Source organism: Octodon degus, unplaced genomic scaffold (assembly GCF_000260255.1).
Source record: "Octodon degus isolate 3935 unplaced genomic scaffold, OctDeg1.0 scaffold00147, whole genome shotgun sequence".
NCBI lineage: Eukaryota > Metazoa > Chordata > Mammalia > Rodentia > Octodontidae > Octodon > Octodon degus.
Genome location: NW_004524723.1, coordinates 6,518,321 through 6,540,774, shown reverse-complemented (window position 1 = coordinate 6,540,774; position 22,454 = coordinate 6,518,321). Strand labels below are relative to the sequence as shown.

Below are 22,454 nucleotides of genomic sequence, written 5' to 3'. Positions count from 1 at the left end.
TCTTTGGGGGCTTGCCAGTTAGTTCAGTTGTTTGGGATCCTGCCTAATAGCGCAGTTGTTTAAAGGGTTGCTTGGGCAAATGCAGTCAGGCACAGGGGACTGCAGTTCGATCCCCAGCCCCAGACACTGCATTACACCTGCCCTTAACACAGCCAGAACTAACCAAAAAAAAAAAAAAAAAGACAACAGTCATATAGTCATCTCAAGAGACATAGATACATTTTTCTTTTCATGATAAAGACACTCTTTAAATTTGATTGTTTTTTTAAAAAAAACCCACAGGCAATATCACACTTGTGAATGAAAGACGGCTTCCTCCTAAGGTCAGGGACAAACCAGGGTGGTCCCACTCACCATACTTGTTCAATGTAGTGTTGAAAGTTCTAGGCCAGACAAGAAAGCAAGAGAAAGAGAAGTTATCCAGATTGGAAAGAATGTAAAAATGCCTCTATTTGCAAATGGCTTGATTTTTGCATATAGAAAATTCTAAGCAATCCACAGAAAGCCATAGAACAATTTCCAGATCTGTTTAGAAAATTTTTACAATTTTCATCTGCTGCTTTTAGTAAAGCACACTCAGATATATCTAAGTAACAATTAGCACCTTGGAGCCCTTTGCACGTAGTAGACATTATCCATGCGCTTTCTGTGTACTGATTCACGTGGTCGTATCAAGTAGGAACTGAGGAAAAGAATACTTAAGCAATTTGGTCAAAGTCACATACTGAGAAATTAGCAGAAGCAGAATTATATATTTTCTTTTCTCAGAAGATAGCTGAATGAATTTATTTGAAAAAAAAGGTACATAAGACCATGAGATGTGGAATTAGAATTATGCCTTTCCTCTGTTTCATCCACTGCAAGCCATGTGACCATGAATGGACATTTTACCTTCTATGAACCTCTTTTCTTCAATCTTTAAAAAGAGGAGTTAGACTAAATGATAGCTAAGCCGCCTACCACTTCTACTTCTTTACACTGGATTTGCTCCATGCTTGATTTCTAGATTACAGATTCTCTCCCTTTCCCAGCCATCTGGGAAAGACAAGGGCCAAAAGAGGACAGCCACTTACTTGTCACGACAAGAAATAGGAGAAACTACTGTGGGACACCATGTCACTTGCACAAGTTGCTGTTTCAGCCCGTGATGGGCTTAGGTGAGAAGTACGGTTATAATTAGAGCAGCTCTGGCCACTCCACTGGCCTCCCCAGCACAGCTGGACCTGCCCAGGGCACACTCAGGACTCTGACTCTGCTCTGGCCTTGAATGATCCTTCTTCAGCAGGTTTTTCTTCTTGCTTCTGGGAAAGAAAGCCCATTGGTCTAAAACCCCACTTCCCATCCAGTTTCTTTGCTAAATGTCCCTGCAGGAGAGAGCGAGTGTTGACACTTACAGGGGAAGGGAAAAGTCGTAAGCTGAGCCTGGTCACATTGCCCCTTGTGATATAGTTTTATTTTTAACTTGGAAACACTTGAACTATTTCTGTTGAAGTTTTCTCCCCTTTCCCTTCCTTCCACACACAGCTCTGGGCTCTGCTGCATCCGATGCCCCTCAGCCCCTTCCTGTGAGCTGCTCACTCATCCTCAAGGGACCAGGTTGCGGCAGATGCTGACTCAGCCTGTGCCTTAAGGTAAGCTTCCTACATGTGGAGCTGGAGCAGCGCAGGGATGTTTGCACAAAGAGCAGGCAGACCAGGGCTTGCGTGTGCTGTGCACCACCTTTGTGCCCCAAGAAAAGGGGGTTGTTCAGCAAATTCTTCTAAGTTGGGGTGGGAGAGTGGCTGGTGCTGAGAACAAGACTGCCATTTCAAGTGTAAAGTCAGGGCAGCTCAGAATGTAGACTGCCTTCTGAGAGCTCTGCTGCTTCCCTGCAGTTCCTGCTACCACAGCAGTAAGATCTTTAAAATTACCCAGTGGTAGGGTGGGAGCGGGTAGGTGGGCAGAGGGAGCAGATGGTGAAGACATAGGTTGAAAACACCAGAATTCCTGTTTTCTAGAGTTGAAATTTTGTACTCTTTTCTCTGATCAACATTTACTGTGCTAACTGCAAGTCATTCTCAGATGGATTAAATTCCATCTATCCTGTCACACTGCTGGCTAATGCAACACAATTGTGTCTACTGCATGTACTGTTCAAACCTGCCTGCAGTTTAAATCCTGTTTTTCCTCTAACAGTATTTCATAAATGTGGCTGTCTCCCTCCTGGTACTCTTAAATCTAAAAGGGATCCATCAAATATAAGTGAAAAAAAAAAAAGGATTTTGTTAATTGAAAACCTTCTATAGACTTTTTTTTCTTTTTTCTTTTACGTTATTAGTACATAATGTATAATGATTACATTTACTGTAGGGTACATTTGCATAACACATTTAAATTCCCTTTCTCACATCCTTTTATTTTTCCAGTCAAATTTTTCCATCAGATTCACTTTTTTTTTTCTGTTAGTTTATAACACTTTATAATCTCACATATGACATTACATGGTTATGGGATATTAAACTTGTCAAACTTAGGCCAATGGCACAGGTAAGAGAATTGCTGCAATTTCACCATTACATTAATGATGTTCTACATTAATCCCTACCTCTTAATTACCTTGTAGCATTTCACACTTTACGTGTGATTTATGTGTATCTGCTAGTTTGTCATTGGTTACCATGTCTTTTTTTTTCCCTGTAATTTTATTGATAAACAAATAGCAATGAGACAGTTTCAAATTAAATTGGTAGGACAGTTTCAATAATTAACCCACTGCATGCATTCTTCCTACTTCTACAGACTTATGCCTCCAAGCCAAATATTGTTTCCAGCTTGCACATCCAGGGGGACAAAAGCGAAATGAGTTTTATGCTATCTGAGACACTGAAAGCTATAAAATGTAGAGTGTTTCTAGCTTGTGAAATAACTGTACAGTGTTGTATGCACAAAAAATTGGTAGTGGTAGTGAGAACTGTTCATTTTCCTGTGTTTCTCTGGTTCAGAGTTCAGCTGAGGATATCTAGAGAAGGGATTCTGCATCTCTGAGCTTTGAGTGCTGAGGCGAAAGCCACCAATGCCAAGTAAAAGACCTACAGCCATGACTCAGACACCTCCCTTTTGGTTCTTTCTTGCTGGCCTCTGGAACCTCCAGACATACGCCACAACACTGCCAGAGGTGGCAGGGTTATAATCATGCCCATTTTCTAGGCACATGCAAATTCACTCTGTATAATTGCCTGACTCTATTAATTTTGCCAACGTCACCATGGCACCACGACTCTGAAATGCGTGCTGGGTGCCACGCTGGGTACTGGCTTAGGCCAACTCACAGCTGCCCCTAAGTAATCCAGCTAATGAAGCACTTCCTTGGCCAATGCCACAGTGACTTAAAATGCTGATACCACTATAGCACCAGAGAGAATTAACTAGCTAAATAAACAACTTTAACTTTAATCTTTTTAAAAAAAGTTTAAAGATAGAATTCCAGCGCAGGTGGAGAATGGCAGGTTGTGGTGTTGAATAGATCTCAAGGAGACAGTTATGTTTTTAGGGCCTGGTAAAGTTACTGGAAGCTTGATATCTTGCAACCCAATATGGCAATTATCCTTTGCCAAGTGGTTCTACAAAAATCTGATAATAAAAAAATCTGCATTAATTCCATTAAAATGTATTACTTTAATGCTTAACTTTGCATCTTTTCTTTCTCTAGAATTGACTAACTCCATACAGGGAAACATGTTAACACTGTAAATATTAATTATGTGATAGTTATGTGTAATAATATAATTAATTAATACAAAACTATACTAACTAATCAACTAGTTGAAAAAGAAATTTAAAAGAATCAATTAACTCTGGTTAGTAGTTCAGGAACATCTTTGACCTTTAACTTCTAACCTTGTCCCCTTCACTGAAGTTGAAGCTCAGAAATAAATCGCTATAGTGAGGGCCAGACACATGAGGAGGCCGAATAGGCAGTCACTGACATCATGTGAGGGGTGCCGAAAGGGCCCTTTGCCTAAAAATATCTGCCTGACATCAACCCTGTGTGCCACTAACTTTAAAATTATAGTAAAGAATGTTAAAACTATTATCTGTTAATCCCATTCTCTTTGGCTTGAGTCAGTGACTTAAATACACCTGGTATCTATGTTATCATGACCTTGTTGACCTGTGAAGCTGGTCACCACCTTCTCATTCTCTCAGACTATGTCCAACTCTGCCCTTGGTGCGATCTATCCTGCCAGCACACTCTTGGCCACCACCATGCAGGTAGCGCTGTGTGGGGCTGTGGTTTCTACAGATGCGATAAAACACCACAGTGTCATAGGGGGAAAACCAGGAGGATTTCTAGCTGTCTGCCTGCTCTAGAATGCTGACAGTAGCCTGCAAGTGTTTCAGAGATCAAGGTTTTATTGTCACCACCTAACACAGGGCCTTTTAGTTATAAAGGAAATTACAACAGTATCAATCAGCACACATTAATAGATGAAGCTGTGACAGGAAAGTAAGAGAAATAGGAGAAGGACTTTAGCTTGCAGAATAGAGAGGGCAGCATTCCGGCAAAGACCAGTCTGGGCCCAATAACAAGAAAAAAGCACCAGTTTTAAAAGGTACAGTACCAGGGCTGGAGAGATGGCTCAGTGGTCTAAAGCACCTACTTGAAACAAGCTTGGCAAAGCACAGGGACCACGGTATGATCCCCAGCACCACATGTCAGCCAGCCCCGCCCCCTGGTGGGCTGAGCTGGCCACACACACACACACACACACACACACATAAATAAATAAATTTTAAAAAAAATAAACAGTGCTGAGGCCTGTTGACCATTATTTTAGTTTTGGTTTTATAGTTTTGCAAAAATTGTTATGCATTGAGGCACAGTTTTTTGTTGTTTTAATTTTATTTTTTGAGGAAAAGGGTTTAAATAAATTAAATAGCTCACAATTTGGAGAAGTTTCAGTCCATAGTTGGCAGTACTCCCCATGCTCAGAAAAATTTGTCTAATAATCAACTATAGAAATGATCCCTGAAGGTAGAGCCTTTTGAGGGGCAGTTCATCTCCCATAAAATGAGTGCTTTTGCTGTTGGGAGGGTTTGGTTCCTCATATTGTGGGATAATTTCTCCCACTTTGTGAGGTGACCTCATCATGCAATAGTCTTTTTTTCTGTTTTCTTTTTTCTTTTCTTTTTTTTTCTCAAGACAGGGTCTTGCTATGTAGTTCAACTGGCCTTGAATTTAGGACAATTCCCCTGCCTCAGCCTCCTGAGTACTGGGATTACAGGTGATTAAATACATTGCTTGTGTTAAGAAAGAAGCCGCCCTAAAACAAAAACAAAAACAAAAAAGCTGCCTTCAGATAGTCTATGTGAAGTCTGAAAAGTCCAAGTGCCCCAGGCCCCAGCACACTATCTGAATTCCTCAGTGCTTTAGGAATGCTGTGTGGTGATTAAGGGAAACAAAGGGGGTTGAAATGAAGGGGTGAGAAGAAGGCGAGGAGATAGCTCAGAAGGCCAGGCAAGCGAGAGGGCCTGAGTGTGATCTCCCCGCACCACACCAGGAAAAAAAAAAGAAAGAAAAAGTGAGAAGAGTTGTCTTGCAAGGTAGGTATGAAGATTATTAACCTGGCAGTAGAATATAAGATCAATTGGCGTGACAGGAAACTGAAAATTGAAAGGTGGCCAGGCTACAGGAGCCACACAACGGGAAGCCATGGAGCCTGAAGGAGGTGACTAAGAACGACCTTCCACTAGAGGAAGGGACTTTTGTGTACTACATACTCCTTATTCCACTTACTTTATGCTCACACAAGCTTATGGGTTACTATGAGGCCTCCTCTATGGATGGGTACTTTACGTCTAGGGAGATTAATAACTTGTCCCAAAGTATTCAGGTAATTCACAAGTGTCATTGATTTACTTTCTAATGGGAGTGTCAGAGAAGCCTCTTGTGTAAGATGTAAGCTGACACTGAAATGGCAAGAAAAAGCTTATAGTGCACATAAGGAACAAAGGGAGAATTTTCCTGGCAGAGATACCAAGCTCACAGGTTCCTGGCTGGAGTAAGTGACCAGGCAAAGGGAGATGCACAAGGACTAGTGCAAGATAAAGGGGACAAACGGGACAGCTCCTTTGGGACTTGTGGCTTATGATAAGGACTTCACAGTTTATTTCTTGGGGTAGGAATCTGTGGAGAGTTTAAGCAGGGGAATAAAGACCTAATTTTATAAATAGGTACAGGCAGTCTTTGCTTGTAAAGATGGGTCATGGGTGTAAACTGGGGGAAGCAAGTCTGATTATAAAGCCATTATGCCACTCCAGATAAGAGAGCATGGCGTGTGCACGTAGGCAGCGATGGCAGAGCTGGTGAAGATGGGACACTGCGTGCTGCCCGTCCTGGTCACTTGTCAAGCCCTTCCCACCTAACTGGCAAGGATTTCTTTGTGCCTGGGGAACACAATACCAAACTGCTTGTAACTCAGTGGTTACCAAACGTGATCTTCCACAGAGTCCACTGGATTCAGTAGACCTGCGTCTCAGCCTGTCATGAGGCCTCAGACCAACTTCTCTACAGTTCACAAGTTTTGCTGACACTGTTGGTCTGGAGTCCATGCTTTAAGAACCACTCTTCGGCGGCCTTCCCCTTGCTTGTCAATTTACTGCTTGCGAGCAATGCACACAGCCCCTCAACCTGCATCAAATCTTCCATGTCTCTAGGTAAATATCCAATCCTTATTGAAAACCACACACCCAATACTCCTGCCAACTCAGTGTCCACTTCAACTACACCTAATGCAGTGAGTAACTTTGAGTCTCTGCAGGTCTCCAGACTAAATTAAGCCTAAATTACATGATTTTGACTTCCTTCTCTTCTAAGCAGGGACACTTTAAAATTCATAGCTTGGGGACAGCATGTTGACCACATGCTTGGCTGAACTTCATCAACAAGAAGATGGGATGTATTGTCTTTTCACACAAGAAGCAAGAGTTTATAAAGATGAGCATAAGGTCGTGGAAATCAAACAGGAAAATGACACTTTTGTGGCTATCCTCTGTGTCGGGTTTAGATTTTTGTTAATTTGCTTTTTTTTCTCCCTCTCTCTGTTTTTTGTTTATTTATTTATTTAGTACTAGTGTTGTAGGTGGCTGAGTTAGAGATATTATAGGCAGTCAGACAGGGCCAAGTCCTCAGAAGGAAGAGAGTTTGGAAGGCCGGATGCCTCATAACTGTGAGAGAGGCAGACACATTCCTGCTGTGGGCCAGACCTCAAGACAAAAGAGCAAGCAAATGTGTACCTCCCTAAGTATAGGCATCAGAGATTTATATTCTTTTTTTTTTTTTTTTTATTTTTTTTTTTTTTTTTTTTTTTTGCGGGTTTGTTTGTACTCAGATACATCCCCAGCCCTTTGGTTTGTTTTGTTGTTGCCTATGCAGCTTAGGCTGGCCTCAAACCCCTAGCGATCCTCCTGACTGCTTGAGGATGAGGGGATCGAACCACAGCATCTTGAGCCTGACTGCTTTTTTTCAGCAGGCACTTAAACACCTGAGCTAATGGGCAGGCCCCCGAGATTTATATTCTAAATAGGTCTTTCACCTAGAGGAAACCTGGGAAGAGTCACTAACCAAGCCCTCTACAGGAAAAGCCCCTGTTCTATATTCATGCCTGCTTCTCACTCGCTTCCCCATTTGGTCCTGAATTTAATCAATTTTTCCTGAGCAGCTGTGCTTGTAATCTTATTGATTGACCATAGTTTGTCCCACCTAGTGCATTCCCATGCTTTCCACTTTAGACCCACCTCACCTTAGAAGAGATTTTGCTTCATAAAAATACCTGGAAAAGACAGATTGTGGGGCAAACTGCTTGGGTCCCTCTTCTGTCCCTCTCAAACTTTTTTCCCCCAATAAATATACTCTGTTCTTAACCTCCATCATTCTTAAAATTAATTCTTCTGTTTTGGAGAACATGAACTCTGCCCAGGTATCTTTCAGGTCAGGAGTTTCATTCCCCAATATCACTAAGAGTCGAACTCAGGGCCTTGTGCTTGCCAGGCAAGTGCTTGTGCCACTGAGCTATATCCCTTGCCCAGAATTTTTTCACAGCTTCTATGACCTGTGTGACTGATTTGGTGTTTCATTTAAATTTCTGGATGCATATTGTAGTCCAGATTTTTGACCCTAGAATCTTCCCTTTCTTATTTGAAGCCATCACTGTGCACAGGCACCAGAAGACGAGAGGCACAGCTTGTCTTGTCACAAGGCAGCCAGTGACTCATCTAGTTAGATTAAGCTGAGGTAACACTGACTGGCTCCACTTAAAGGGATCAATCATCTGCCCAGTTTGCTTGGGACTGAGGGGGTTTTTAGGACATGGCACTTTCAGTGCTAAGCTACAAAGTCCTAAATCCTAGGCAAACCAGGACAATTAGTCACCCTATTCACCCAACACTAGACTACCAAGAAGCCTGGGTTGATCCTTATCTCACTGAGTTTTACTCAGCTATACAATAAAAGGGATAAATGTGATTTTATGCCCTTAGGCTAATATTTCCCCTTCTTCTCTCCTATTGCCAAACTTCCAGAGAGGCCCCTGCTTACCATGTCTTTCTGCTTAGCATGTGTATTCTCTCAAAGTCACCTATCTGGAGCTGCAGAATGTGACAAAGTTTTTAATAGCAGCAGCACAAAGAGAGAAAGAAGGAAAGGAGAGAGGGAAACAGGTAGAGATCTTTGCTGCTGGAGTATGTTATTTTCTCTCAACAGGATATTTTCAAGTAATTTCACAGAGATGGAAAGAAATGAGATGCTATCACAAATATTCCCAGCTTCAATAACACTTTCCAAGAACCATACACTAAATGCTGAAGGGTAAGAAGGCGTAGTGGAGTATGACTGCAATCTCAGCACTTTTGGGAGGCTGGGGCAGGAGAGCTACAAATTTAAATGCAAGGTGGGCCACTATGTGACTTAGCAAGACTTGTCTCCAAATACAAAATAAAAAAGGGGTAGGGATTTAGTCCCATGTGAAAGCTCCTGGCTTCAATCTCCAGCATGCAGTACTGCAAAGGAGGTGGGGGATGGGCCTTAGACTATCATGGTGTCCCTCCAGCGGACACGTCCCTGCTGCCAGGCAGAGATCTCGCTGTCAACACGAAGCCCATTGAACTAGCTTAGCCCTTCTTTTCCCTTCCTGGAACTGAGCTCCACACCATAATGAATGAATGGCTGCTCTGAATAGAAAGCAGGTGGTCACAAGCCTGCTAACGCTGGGGTGTGTGCTTAGTAGCTTTCCAATCCCCTCTAAGAAAGCACTCCATTTCTAATGCCCCACGATCCCATAGCTGCAATGCCACATTTACTCTGACCAAAACTCTTTGGGACCTCCCCTAAGTCGCTGTCATTGTTCTTGGTGGTGGCATCTGAATCGGAAGGCTTTGCTCTTCATTTCCGTCCTCTTCGTGACCACACAGTCCTGAATTGCTTAGCCCTCTGTCGCTCCTCTAACCTCCCCTACAGGGGTCAGATGTAGGATGCATTCCAGTGTGCCAGGATCTGCTCTATGCTCTCACTCCTCAGTCAGGCTCCTTTCTTCACTGTTAAGTGGATGGTTGCTGATCTATATCTTCATCTGATCTGTCCTCACGTGCACTAAACTTGCTGGAGCCATCTTGCTTCCACAAATAGTTCTACAACTCTTATTTTTCTCAAAATTATAGCCAGAATTCACTCTTCCTAGTTCAAAATCTTGGCATTAAATTTGATTCTTCTTTCTCCATCTCCAGCCAGAAACAAAAATCCGATTCTTCCTCGGTAATCTCACCTAACTTGTCTGGTGCTGTTTTTGCTCTCCCCATCCAAGCTTCCATCAGCCTACGTCCTACTCTATCTCACAGCTATGCCTAGTCAACACCCCAAGAACAATGTAAAATGACTCCTTATTGTGAACCAAATAATTCCAGAATCTTTAGCCAAATATTTAAGAATTTCCACAATAGTTACATTAAGTTCACAATAAAATCAGGCTGCTGATAGGCCTGTGGGCAATAAAGGTCAGACCCGGGAGATTTCAGCTGGTAAGAAGTACTCCATGGGAAATTGGATTAGGGGTCATGTGTGTTTCATAGATGGTGGCAGAAGATTAGGCTACATTTTGTTTGTGTCTTTTTTTTTGTACCAGGAATCAAACTGTGCACCTGTGCTTGCTAGGCAGGTAGGCAGGTGCTATGCGGCTGAGCTGTGCGCTTGCTGATGCTTTGAGACTTTGTGGAAGAGTGAGATTTAGGATAGCAAACTAACTGATCTGGCAGATGAAGTTTTAAGGTAGCCCAGCAATAGATTTTGGCATGAGTACTTCTGACTACTTTTAGCTAGATTTATAGTGAAAATTTGGAATAAGGATTTTTTTTTTTTGCTCCAAATGCCTTCAGGGCATGTTTGGCTGTCTTGAGTTGTGGGTATCAAACCACAGCAACCTGAGCCTGACTGCTTTGATGAAGCAGCCACTTAAAGAACTGAGCTATGGGGCAGGCCCCCAAATGTAAATCTTGTGGGTTTTTTTTTTTTCCCCCCCTTGGTGGAACTGGGGATTGAACTCAGGCCCTTGTGCTTGCCAGGGAAGCACTTATTCCACTGAGCCATCTCCCTGGCCCTATAGTGAAAATTTGGGACAAAAATCAGAACACAAAAACTTAAAACTTGCCCCCCTCCCCCCCAAAAAAATGTGTACTGTTAAGACCAAGAGAGATGTAGTTGCTAAAGAGAGAAACCTAAAATATAAATAAAGAGCAAAACAAAAGATAGATAATATCTTAGTTACTTTTCTTGTTGCAGGGACAAATTCCCTAACACTCAGAGTTAAAGAGGGAAAGCTTGTTTAGCTCACTGTGGAAGTTTCAGTCTGTAATCAGCGGCTCCCAGGCAGGGTGTCGTGGCAGAGGGGCAGCAGTTCAAGATGGCAGAACATAACAGAAGGAACAGGAACAAAAGGGGAAGAGACAAGCCTCTGTCCCCTCCTTGATTATGCAGGCTACTTGCCCTAGGGCAGGTGTAGCACTCAGACCCCAATCCTAGCACTAGACAATGAACCAATAACAAACTAGATTCAGCTGCATTCAAAAAGCCCACCCTCCCATGGCTGCAGGAGGCTTTGTGTGGACGTCCAAACACAAACCATAACTTGCAGTGAGTAGGAAGATCATTTTCAGGTAGCAAGGGGAATAAGGTACGGAGGGAGGTATAAGAGAGGGAAGGGCAAGATGGTGGGGGAAAGAAGAACTGAAGAGCAAAAAACAAATGGATCTTTTGCAAAGCAGACCAAGAACTAGAAGGAGCAGGGAGGAATAAGAAGGATAGGGGAAGGAAACAGAATTAAGTTTATTCTATACTTTACCATCTCCCCATAATAAATACAACATCATGTACTTTACTTTTTTTATTTTTTCCCCTTTTTTGCAGTACCGGGAATTGAACTCAGGACCCTGAGTGTGCCAGGCAAGCACTTATTCTACTGAGCTATCTCCCCAGTCCCATTATGTACTTTAAAAAGAAGAGGAAAGAAAATGAAAAAAGTATTTTGCACAGGGATAGGAAGAAAGATGCCTCAAGGGCATCTCAGGAATCACCAAGATTTGATGCATTGCTGGTGTAAAAATATTGTATTTCATATGAGAAGAAAATACCTGGGCCCCTTGCTTGAGAAAGTCCTCTTTAAGAATTCATGCCCAGAATCCATTTCACTGTACTCAGCCAACAGGCACACGAAAGCTGCAGCATTCTCGTGAAGGCAGGACATCTTTTCTTCCTTGTGCCATGGCTCACACTTTGCCTGCTTCCAGAACCTTTGAAGTTTTGACTCCTGCTCCAGCCACAGAGCAGCTGAAGACATTTTTTTTTATTTTATTGAGAAACAAATATGAATGAGACAGTTTCAAAGCCGATTAATAGGACAGTTTCGATAATCAATACACTGTACATTGTTATCTTCTTAGTGGTTATCCATAATACGAGAAGCGGGAAGGATATCCTGTCCAAACACTATTAGTACACCTCTTTCTTCTTATTGAATTAAGTGAAAGTAGCTGTACATCTGTCCTAACTATTCTGTATATACAAATACAAAATGGTCCTTCCTCTGTATCCCCCACTCCAGTTCAGTCCTGTCAGAGGTGGGCATTCTATTGGCATCTAAATACTATAGGTGTTTGAATTCAGCAAAACAATCCAACACTATCCAGCAGTCTATAATAGTAGTGGGTTATTCTCAGAAGTTATTGACTTGAGCCTTTTACAGCTCATTGTATTAATATGGCTTTACTTTATATACCTCATTTTAGCTGAGGACATTAAGGTGAATGTCATATCAGAGGACAGATCTGTCACTGGCACTTAACCTACTGCTCCAGACCAAGTTGAATATGAGGCAGACTTCTCAGTACAGGCGAAGTCTTAGTGAGAGAGAATGTTAGAGGACGACTTGGGCCAGATAGATTGTAGGTAAGGGAGGGTCAGTAGGAACACCAGGATAACTGTCAGTTGATTTTTTTTTCCTGTGGCCAGGTCAGCCCACCACAGGAGTGGGGCTGGCATGGCATGTGGTGCCAGGGAAGGAACCATGGTCCCTGTACTCTTGTCTAAGCTTACCTAAGCAGGTGCTTTAGACAGCTGAGTATCTTCCCCCACCCTTGTCAGTTGACAATTGAGAAGTCATAAGAAACAACAAACACGGTTGGCCCAACAGAGGGCAGTGTGGGTTTATGAAAAGAGAATGATCCTGCATGGAAAAGCCTAATTCCATCACATATGTATCCTTGGAGAAAAATATTGACTGTACAATGGGGGCAATACCTCCAGGGTGGTTGAGGTATTAAGGAGAGAAGTGAAGTCTCTTTGGCCCCTGCTAAAATATATAAGTATACTATTTTCTTACTAATCATTTACAGCTGTATTTTCATATTGCCTCCTAGGATTAAGAAATAAGAAAAATTGCGAAGCTATGGTAAGTACCACATTCTTACTGAAGCTTCACTTTCAGAGGTTCTGGTCTTGACTTATTTAACCTGCATCTGGAATGGCTAACAGATGTGTCCCTGAGGTTTGATTTATTAGCAAGAAATTGACACAGTATAAAGGGAAGGCAGAAAGTTGAGAACAATTTGTGAGCAAGGATTATTTTTAGTGACTATTTAAAAATAAGGTTCCCAGGGCTGGCCAGATAGCTCAGTGGATTAAAGCACCTGCAGGGACCAGGGGTTCAATCCCCAGACCAGCCGTGCTGGCCCTGCCCCTGGGGCACACTGAGACAGTGACTGAGCCTGGGTGTGGTGGTACACACACCTATAATCCCAGTGCTTGGGAGGCTGCAAACAAGAGGATCACTACAAGTCTGATCTATGTAATGAGACCCCATAGACCCTGTACTAAATACATTTTAAAAAATTAGGTTCCTAACACCTAAAGGTAATAAATACTTGAGATTAAATGCTAATTATCCTGATTTGATCATAGCACTTTGTATGTGTGTATTGAATTATACTATATCCCATAAATATAAATACTATGATAATTAAATGTAGTATAAATAGTACAAATGGTATGAAATTGCAAAAAGCCAGTAACAATGTAAATGACTAACAATTCCTTCATTCAGCAAGTATTACTGAGTAGCTGCAAGAATCCAGTCTCCATGCCAGGGGCTAGGCATGCAGATAGGAGCTAAGCCAGCCCTCCAGCATGCCCTTGGAGGTGATTGCTTGAGTGAATAACAACACATTTGTGTTCTGGAGTGTTGCGCTGAAGAATGTGTATGAAGAATAATTCATAAAGTAAACCAGTCTCATGTCATAAGAGCAAGTTAAAAGGGAAGACACAAAGTTGTACTCATAGTATTAACAATGAGATATAAATTACTCATAGTCCACAACCCAAAAATAACAACTGTCAATAATATATTCTGCTACATTCATGTTTTCGGCTGTATTCTAAATATATCTACCATATATATAGAACAAACTATTAAAATGTTTTATGAGTGTTGATAATTGCTATTTCTGGATTGTGGGATTACAATGGATTTGTTGCTCTGAGTCTCAATATTACAAGATTCCCGTGCCAATCACATAGAGACAGGAAATGAGTTAATCAGAGCACAGCCACATTGAGCTTCTCTTCCAGCATTCATTTGCTTTCTCTTTTCCTCTGCCCTTGGTGTGAACAGGGCAGGGTACACAGGCCCCCACCTGGGCAGCACAAACATTGTGAGGGATGCATCAACCGCCACTGCCATGTTCCTGTGGAGCCTGGCATCTCCTGCCTGGTGGTGAGCTGCCACCTGTTATGTGGTGCGACCTTCCACATGTGCAAAGAGGCAGAGCACAAGCTCCTGTGTCCTTTAGAGCAGGTTCCGTGCCTCAACTCCGAGTATGGCTGCCCCCTCTCCATGTCCCGTCACAAGCTGGCTAGGCACTTACAGGTATGCCCAGCCAGTGTGGTCTGCTGCTCCATGGAATGGAACCGGTGGCCAAATGTGGACTCAGAAACAATCCTTCATGAGAACATCATGAAAGAGACTCCAGGTGAGGAATGTTTGGACACAGCCCTTGCCCTGCAGGACCAGAAGGTCCTCTTCAAATCCTTGAAAATGGTAGAACTATTCCCCGAAACCAGAGATGCCAATGAGGAGGAACCCACTGTCAATGGTGATGCCAGTTGGGAGGAACTGGTGGGAGCAGTGGGGGGAGAAGGTGCCGCTTTGGTATCACATTCAGCCACTAACGGGGAAATGATGGAGTTGAGCCAAGAAGAACGAGAGGCATTAGCCAAAACCAAAGAAGGGATGGACCTGGCCAAGTTCGATCAGTGGGAAAACATGTTCAGCAAAGAGCATGCAGCCTCTGCTTTAGCAAGTACATCAGCAAGGAGTGAAAACAACAGTGACAAAGGCACTAGGAGAGAACAGAGTTCTGATGGCAGTAACGTGGCAGACACAGAGAGTGCTGCCAAAGGGAAAGAACCACAGGAAGACCAGAAGCAACAGAACTTGTCTGCAGTCATAGAAAAGACTGGGCTTGCCCCCTGGCAGGATGGTGTGCTGGAAAGACTGAAAACTGCTGTGGATGCAAAGGACTATAATATGTACCTGGTGCACAATGGGCGGATGCTCATTCACTTTGGTCAGATGCCTGCTTGTACACCCAAGGAGAGAGACTTTGTTTATGGCAACCTTGAGGCTCAAGAAGTTAAGACTGTTTACACCTTCAAAGTTCCTGTCAGCTACTGTGGCAAGCGAGCTCGGCTTGGAGATGCCATGTTGAGTTGCAGGCCAAGCGAACACAAGGCTGTGGATACTTCGGATTTGGGCATCACTGTACAGGACCTGCCTAAAGCAGATCTCATCAAGACCACCCTGCAGTGTGCTTTGGAGAGAGAGCTCAAAGGCCACGTCATCTCTGAATCCAGGAGCATTGACGGACTGTTCATGGATTTTGCCACGCAGACATACAGCTTCGAGCCAGAACAGTTTTCCTCTGGGACAGTGCTGGCTGACCTCCTTAGCACAGCTGACCTGGGGGGACTCCATGTGGAGCTCCACAGTGAATGTGTGACCAGGAGACACAACAAGAGCAGCTCAGCCTTTACTTTCACCTGCAACAAATTCTTCAGAAGAGATGAATTTCCCCTGCACTTCAAGAACGTCCACACAGACATTCAGTCAGGCCTCAATGGCTGGTTCCAGCATCGTTGCCCTCTGGCCTACTTGGGATGTACATTTGTTCAAAACCATTTCCGTCCTCCAGGGCAAAAGTCAAAAGTGATTTATAGTCAAGAGCTTAAAACTTTTGCCATCAAGCCAGAGGTTGCTCCAGAGCTGAGCGAGGGAAGGAAGAACCAGTTCTCAGGCCATGGAGGAAAAAGCCAGAATTGCCTGAGCAACCTGCCCCTGGAGGTTCTGCAGTACATCGCTGGGTTCTTGGACAGCATCAGCCTGTGCCAGCTCTCCCAAGTATCCACGTTGATGAGGAACATCTGTGCCACTTTGTTACAAGACAGAGGAATGGTCCTCTTGCAATGGAAGAAGAAGAGATATTCCCATGGAGGATATTCCTGGAAAGTCCACAAAGAGGTAAGTCAACCTTTATTCATTCATCTGACAAATTCTTGTTGAGATCTGTACATGTGCTGCAAATGACAACTCCATAAGATCAGTCTGCGAGGGAATATAATAGGAGAAAATGTATGTGCTAGTGCCTGCACTTCTGTCTGCGTGTCCTGAATGTTTTCTGTTTGCTCACATCTTTGTCCACCTACACTGTCTACTGGAGGCCAGCTTCTCTGTGTATAGTAGCCTCAACTGGACCCCTTGCCCTTCAGCTTCCTGTAGGGCTCACTTGATGGGAGGCAAGGGACAGGGCAGCATAGTGTTGAGGGATCTGCTCTCCTGGTTTCTTTCCTGCATGACACTTTGAACTGGTAAACTGGTTATGTCCCTCCACTGAAGAGGGCTGTGCCGGGAGTCTCTCCACACAGCTATTCATTCTGGATTCCGAGGACCAATATGACTTTCCTTTATTATGCCCACATAGTACAAAAGTCATTTCTTTTAAAAATTATTTAAAATTACCCTGTTGGCTAGTACCATCTGTTTCTTGCTTGAACCCTGATTGACACAAGAGGGCAACAGTCCTATGTCAACTAATGTGTTTGTTTTTGCTTGCATTTTTGCAGTACTAAGGATTAACCTAGGGCCTTGCATGTGTTAAGCAAGTGCCTTACTACTGAGCTACATCCCCAAACATCAATTAATTTTTTAAGACCATTTTGGCCTTTAAGAAAGTCATTTTGAAATTGTAAATGACTTTGGTCCATTGATTTCCCCTGGTTCAAATGCTTACTTATTTTTTTCTTTTATTCATTTTAATGAGAAAAAAAGATAAAATAGCAATGAAACAGTTTCAAAACAGGTTAGTAGGACAGTTACAATAATTAATACATTGTGTATATACAAGATAGTTAGAATAGATACGCAGCTAATTTCTCTTCATTGAGAAGAAAGGCTTGTACTAATTAGACAAGATATCATGTCTACAGCTTATTTCATTTCTCAGGAAACTCTATGGTTTAAAACAAAGACTTTCCCTTCAGTAAAACCTTGTTATTTTTTCTCAACTGGACATTATTTGCTTAACCACATTATAACTTTTACATAAGTGAGATTTTTTAATTAATCATATCCAAGGTGCCTATGAACATCTTACACTGTTACAGAAATATGTAAGACAGGTGTTTCAGATATAATCAGTAAAACTGATGCAAACAACTCTCTCAGATGCCAATTTGCAAACACCCTCATATTAGAAAGATTATATAGTTATTGAACTAATAGAATTATTGACCTCAATAGATATCATATATACATAGTTCATATTACCAACATATTTACTCTGAGAAAGGATGTTACAGGCACCTTGGATAAGAAAGTGGTCTTATGTTCCCAGAAAATACTTTATTATACAAAGAAAATAAAACAAAACAAAAAACTAAAGATGAAGTAGACAGCTTTAAAAGACATCAGGTTATGTCTACTCTTAAAACCAGATTTTAAAACTAGTAACTTTTCAGCCGATTCCAGGAGAACAGAGACCAGAGAGTACTTTGGGTACTAGACTCAGGGAATAGTATTTTGGGGGGTGGTTCCTATTCTAGTGAGACTCTTATTAGTTAGGATACTTTTACTCTTAACCTATAGAAATCTAGCCTGAAGTATATAGAGGGTTTTTGTTTTGTTTTGTTTTGTTTTTTTAGCTAGTATAACTAAGATCCAAAGATATCAGCTTCAGGTAAGGTTTGACTCAGCAGTTCAAAAATGACCCCCAATTGGCTTTATCTTCCTATTTTTAAAAACTATTCCTTATCAATATTGGCTGCATTCTACAACTGTTCTTCCATGGTAGTCCCTGGTGACTGCTGGCTCCTTTTTGAACAATAGTTTCCCACTTCAAATACAGAGGAGAAAATAATCTGATTTCTGATATCTCAAATAAAAGTTCCAGAGTCAAGTCTCATTGGTACCAGTTGTCCTGGTATCAAGCTGTGTCTACTCTAGCTCCAGTGGAGAGCAGGGGAGGACACGGGCCAGCACGATCATTACACAAACATGGGCAGATGGCTGGGCAGATGATTAACTGGGAGGGGAGCTGGAGAGCGGGTGCAGGCTAAGCACCTGACAAGTATATGCAGCGGCTGCTGAGCACCACAGGCAGAGCCCCAAAGAAGCCTTCCCACGGGCGTTAAACCTGCGCACTGAGGGCATAGCCAGGTGTTTATCTTTGAGCTTTGTCTTTCCCAACAGATCTGGCAGTTCAGCAGCCTGTTCTCCAAAATCAAGAGCTGGGAGTTTAATGAAGTCACTTCCATGTCTGAACACCTGAAGGCCTGTCCTTTCAACATTGTAGAGCACAAGAAGGACCCGTTTCGTTTGGCCAGCATGTGCCAAACCAACGAGCAGCCTCGGGAGAGCTTGGTCTCCACCTTTAGAGCCAGACCTCGAGGAAGACACACCTAAAGATGCAGAGGCTGCCACTCCTGGACTTCTCCTTGGAGCTGCTGAAAGCAGGATGGTGTGGGGTTTGGGGACGTACCTCTGTAACTGTGTGTCTGGGTTCCTGGGTGTGTTCAAACATGCAGTGTCCTTCCAACCTTAGCAGTTGCACTTGGTGTAAGAACTTCCTAAGCTGTGGCTTGTACTACAGTGTCCCACTGATGTCTTTTTCTTTTCTTAAGTGGCTTCATCTGAGGAGAAAATAGTAACTTGTGGCCATTTGGAACATGAACCCAAATCTTGAGGAAATGAGACAATAGTGAGATTTCATAAGCAGCACAAGCCTGTGGTTTTACAGAGAGCTTTTTCCATTTATAAAGCACTTGCAAATTCATGGGCACACAATGAAGGACAGCAGCTGAGCTGCAGAGAGTTATCTTCCAGCCAGAAGGTGGGTCAGTCTTCCAGTTAATTCCAGGGCTTCTTTCAGTTCCCTTACCTTTGAAGCCTAGATGGTCTCAGCTCATGCTAATCAAATATAGCTGCCTGGAGGACATCACAGACCAAAGGATGGAGGCAATAATGAGGTCACTGAATCTATTCTATAAAATCTTGACAATACACAGAAGACTTGAAAAATTACAAAGGGTCCAGAGGACACACTGTAGTTATGGAAAAATTGGGATCAAAATCACATATCTATTTCTCAACATATTAATAATAACTTAGGTGTCAAGGATGTTCTTTCTTTAGAAGAACATTCTAGGCCTGGGATAGGAATAGCATAGGCATAGCCTCATGTCACCCTATGTCATCAGAAATGACGTCAGTTCACAGCACCAACCTCAGTGCTACACCAAATTGCACAGGGTGACCCAAGGATATCACACTTTTGTCAAAGTCCACCAAAGTTCTGTGGCATCAGTCACCACATCCTAGACACCCTGAGATACTACTATGTTTGGGGTTTGGAAAAGGAAGACATGAATATAGTGGTTTCCTGAAATTGCTCCTACCAGTTACTGGTCATGCCTTCAGCCTGTCAAAAGTAAATGGTCCTGCTATTTTTGGAAACAAACTGAATATTCATGAGAAGAGAAATTTTAAAAAGTACAATAGAAACCAACATCTACAGCAGTGTTTCTCAGCCTTGGAACTAGTGATATTGTAAACTGGATAACTGTTGTAATGGACTGTCCCATGGATTATAATATATCTAGTAGCTTGCTTGGCCTTTGTCTATTAGATATGAGCATCACTCCTGCAATGAGCAACCAAAATGTCTCCAGACACTGCACAATGTCCTTTGGGAGTAAAGTGTCTCCTGGTTGACAATCACTGCCCTAAGGATGTTGTATTAGTGACAAGAAGTTAGGGCACACTTTTTTTTTTTTAACACAGTACAATCTAGTATCACAAAGCTAATGAAATTGGCTATGTAGTTCTTATTCATGTAGGTTTGGTAATATTAAGTTGGGAACCAGATGGGGCTGATTTGCTTGATATGACTTCATGTCCTTAAGCCACATCAAGAATATATTCTCTCTGCTCCTTCCCAGGTCTGACTGAAGCCAGGAAGTTTGAATTATTTGTCTTGTGTTTGTATCCCTCTCATAGTAATTGGTGCCATTTTTCCAGCAGTCCTAAAGCAAGTGAGAAAGAGGGCAAAAAAAGGACAGGCATTATAAGGAAGCAGAGAAAAGGAATTTAGCCAATGAAAGATTCTCATTCAAGCATTTCTGGGTGCTATTGTTGCCTGGTACTTACACTGTGACCAGAACTGTCATGGAAGAAGTAGACTGTGCCTTTGAGGAGAGTCCCAAGGCGCAGAATCCAGCAAGTCCCAGACCAGAAGTATCCTCATGTTTTTCATTAGCTTGTGCCACTTGGTACATTGGTAATGTTATTCTGTCTTCCTTAATATTTATTGATTTACATTTTGCATATGTATACAAGTCATTTTTAAAAACTATCACTAGAATGTGATCTGAGGTTTTCTGTTCAGTGAAGATGAGTAACTGGAAGCTACTAGACATTGAAGTGGGATGGAAGGAAGAGATTTCTTCACCCATTAGTTCCTTGGGTCTTTAATCTGGCCTTTCCTATACAGAGGAATAAGAATCTAAGGGATCTGTACATCATACATATGTAAAAGAGAGGAAGGGGAAAGGGAGCTCCAGACTCTCAAAGGAAGATGAGCATCAAGGCTCATTGGATGAGTGAGAAGCCAGACACTGAAGACAGACAGGAGGCCAGGGGCTTTCCCACACAGCCTGGGTGGCTGGGACAGCCCAAGGCCAGGAGGGCAGTCAGGATAGGATGCCGCTCATGCCTGCTCCATGTCTGCGCACTTCCAGCTGTGCTTTCCTCTCCTAACTGCTGCCTTCAGAGCAGTACCACATTGATCAAGAGCACCAGACACATTCTATATGATTTCTAATTGTCTGCATTGCTGGAAAATAGACTATCGCAGCTCTCCTTAGTCCCTAGAAACAAGTGAATTTTATGAGGCAAGGGAAGATGGAGCAAAAGAAGACCCTTTCAAAGAGGCTGGGTTAGAAAATGGTTTGCTTCCTGAGGTGATGTTTTAGTGAGCAGCAAATGTCATTTGACAGAGGCAAGACAACTAGCTGTGATTTCAGATTAAGAAGCCTTTAAGGAGTTGGGCATTGTGGTGCACACTTGTAATTCCAGCACTCTGGAGGCTGAGGCAGGAGGATTGCAAATTTCAGACCAGTCTGGGCAACTTAGTGAGAATTTGTCTTAAAATAGGAATTTATAGGACTGGGGATGTAGCTCAGTGGCTTGTCTAGCATGTGCAAGACTCTGAGTTTGATCCTTAGTATAGTGCAGGAGTAAAGGCTGGGTTGGGAGCTGAGTACAAGCAGAGCCTGTGAGGAGAATCACCACCAAGCAAGGAAGCCAGAGCTGAGACCAGCCAGGTGTGGGGGCGAGTTCTGCAGAACAGAGCCAGAGAGGCCCTGGGTCCTTGGCAGCACAGGGATCTGGTAAAGATGTTCGTGTCTTATGAAGAGAACATGAAAAGCAAAGTGGGAGTTGGAAATGTACCAAGAAAATCACTGTAAATCCCTCGTTTATGTGTGTTGTCAAACCAACTGAAATGAAAAATGAGATTGCACATGTCTGTGACAACCTGTCTCCTTGTCCTGGAAGCCCCAATGCTTCTCTAAGAAATAAAGCTGCTTTGCACTCAGAAAGGCTAAGTGGGTAAATCTTGTGAGTTTGGTCTAGGGACAGAGCTGTGATTCCCTGGCATAAAAGTCACTGTTGAAACCAAGGTGTGTGTGCGTGTGTGTGTGTGTGTGTGTGTGTGTTGAAGAAATACCAAGAGGCAAACCTAGAGCCTGGGGCACTCTAGATACAGTCACCTCACCAGTTTCATGCAGCCCCGAACAACTTTGGGTCTCGGCCTCTAATCCCTGTCCTTCCTTGGTCCCAGTATCTTCTTGTCATTACTGCTTACAGCACAAATGTCTATGTCCTGCCAGTGAAAGGTGCCCCACTCCAGATCCCTGGCTTTTACTTTGATTGTTCTCCAGGGCCTCCTATCTCTGTGCTGGAGCTGACTGAGCACAATAGACTGAGGCTTGATGATCCCACCTGTTCCTGGCCTCTCACTTTCCCTCACTCTCAGATTGTGGTTGGTGATTTGCTCTTTCCCATCCCTGGCCATGCAGCTCTCCTCACCTCTCTTCCTGTTTGGTTTGGCTTTGGACCACATAGAAGCTTCTAGGAATTCCTCCATCCACTTTCTTTCTTGGACATTGATTTCCGTCACCCAGCTACAAGGGAGCCGTGACTTTCTTGGGCAAAAGCCACTGTCTGGTTCTAAATCCCCCCTAACCTCACCAGAGTTTGTTCTTCTTTAGCTTTAGTATTTTCTGTTGATCAAACTACAGTTTGTGTTTCTTCCTTGAGAGTTAC

The 22,454-nt window shown here is 42.9% G+C and overlaps 1 protein-coding gene across 1 annotated transcript; it reads left to right on the top strand.

The window, feature by feature from the left end:
- The first annotated feature begins 1,228 nt into the window (after window positions 1-1,228).
- On the top strand, window positions 1,229-21,759 carry Fbxo40 (F-box protein 40). The gene is made up of 4 exons (XM_023702274.1): window positions 1,229-1,631; window positions 12,940-12,971; window positions 14,190-16,094; window positions 18,321-21,759. Exons 2-4 carry the CDS (start codon window positions 12,969-12,971, stop codon window positions 18,531-18,533), a joined length of 2,121 nt encoding a protein of 706 aa, XP_023558042.1. The 5' UTR covers window positions 1,229-1,631; window positions 12,940-12,968; the 3' UTR covers window positions 18,534-21,759.
- Window positions 21,760-22,454: the final 695 nt, after the last annotated feature.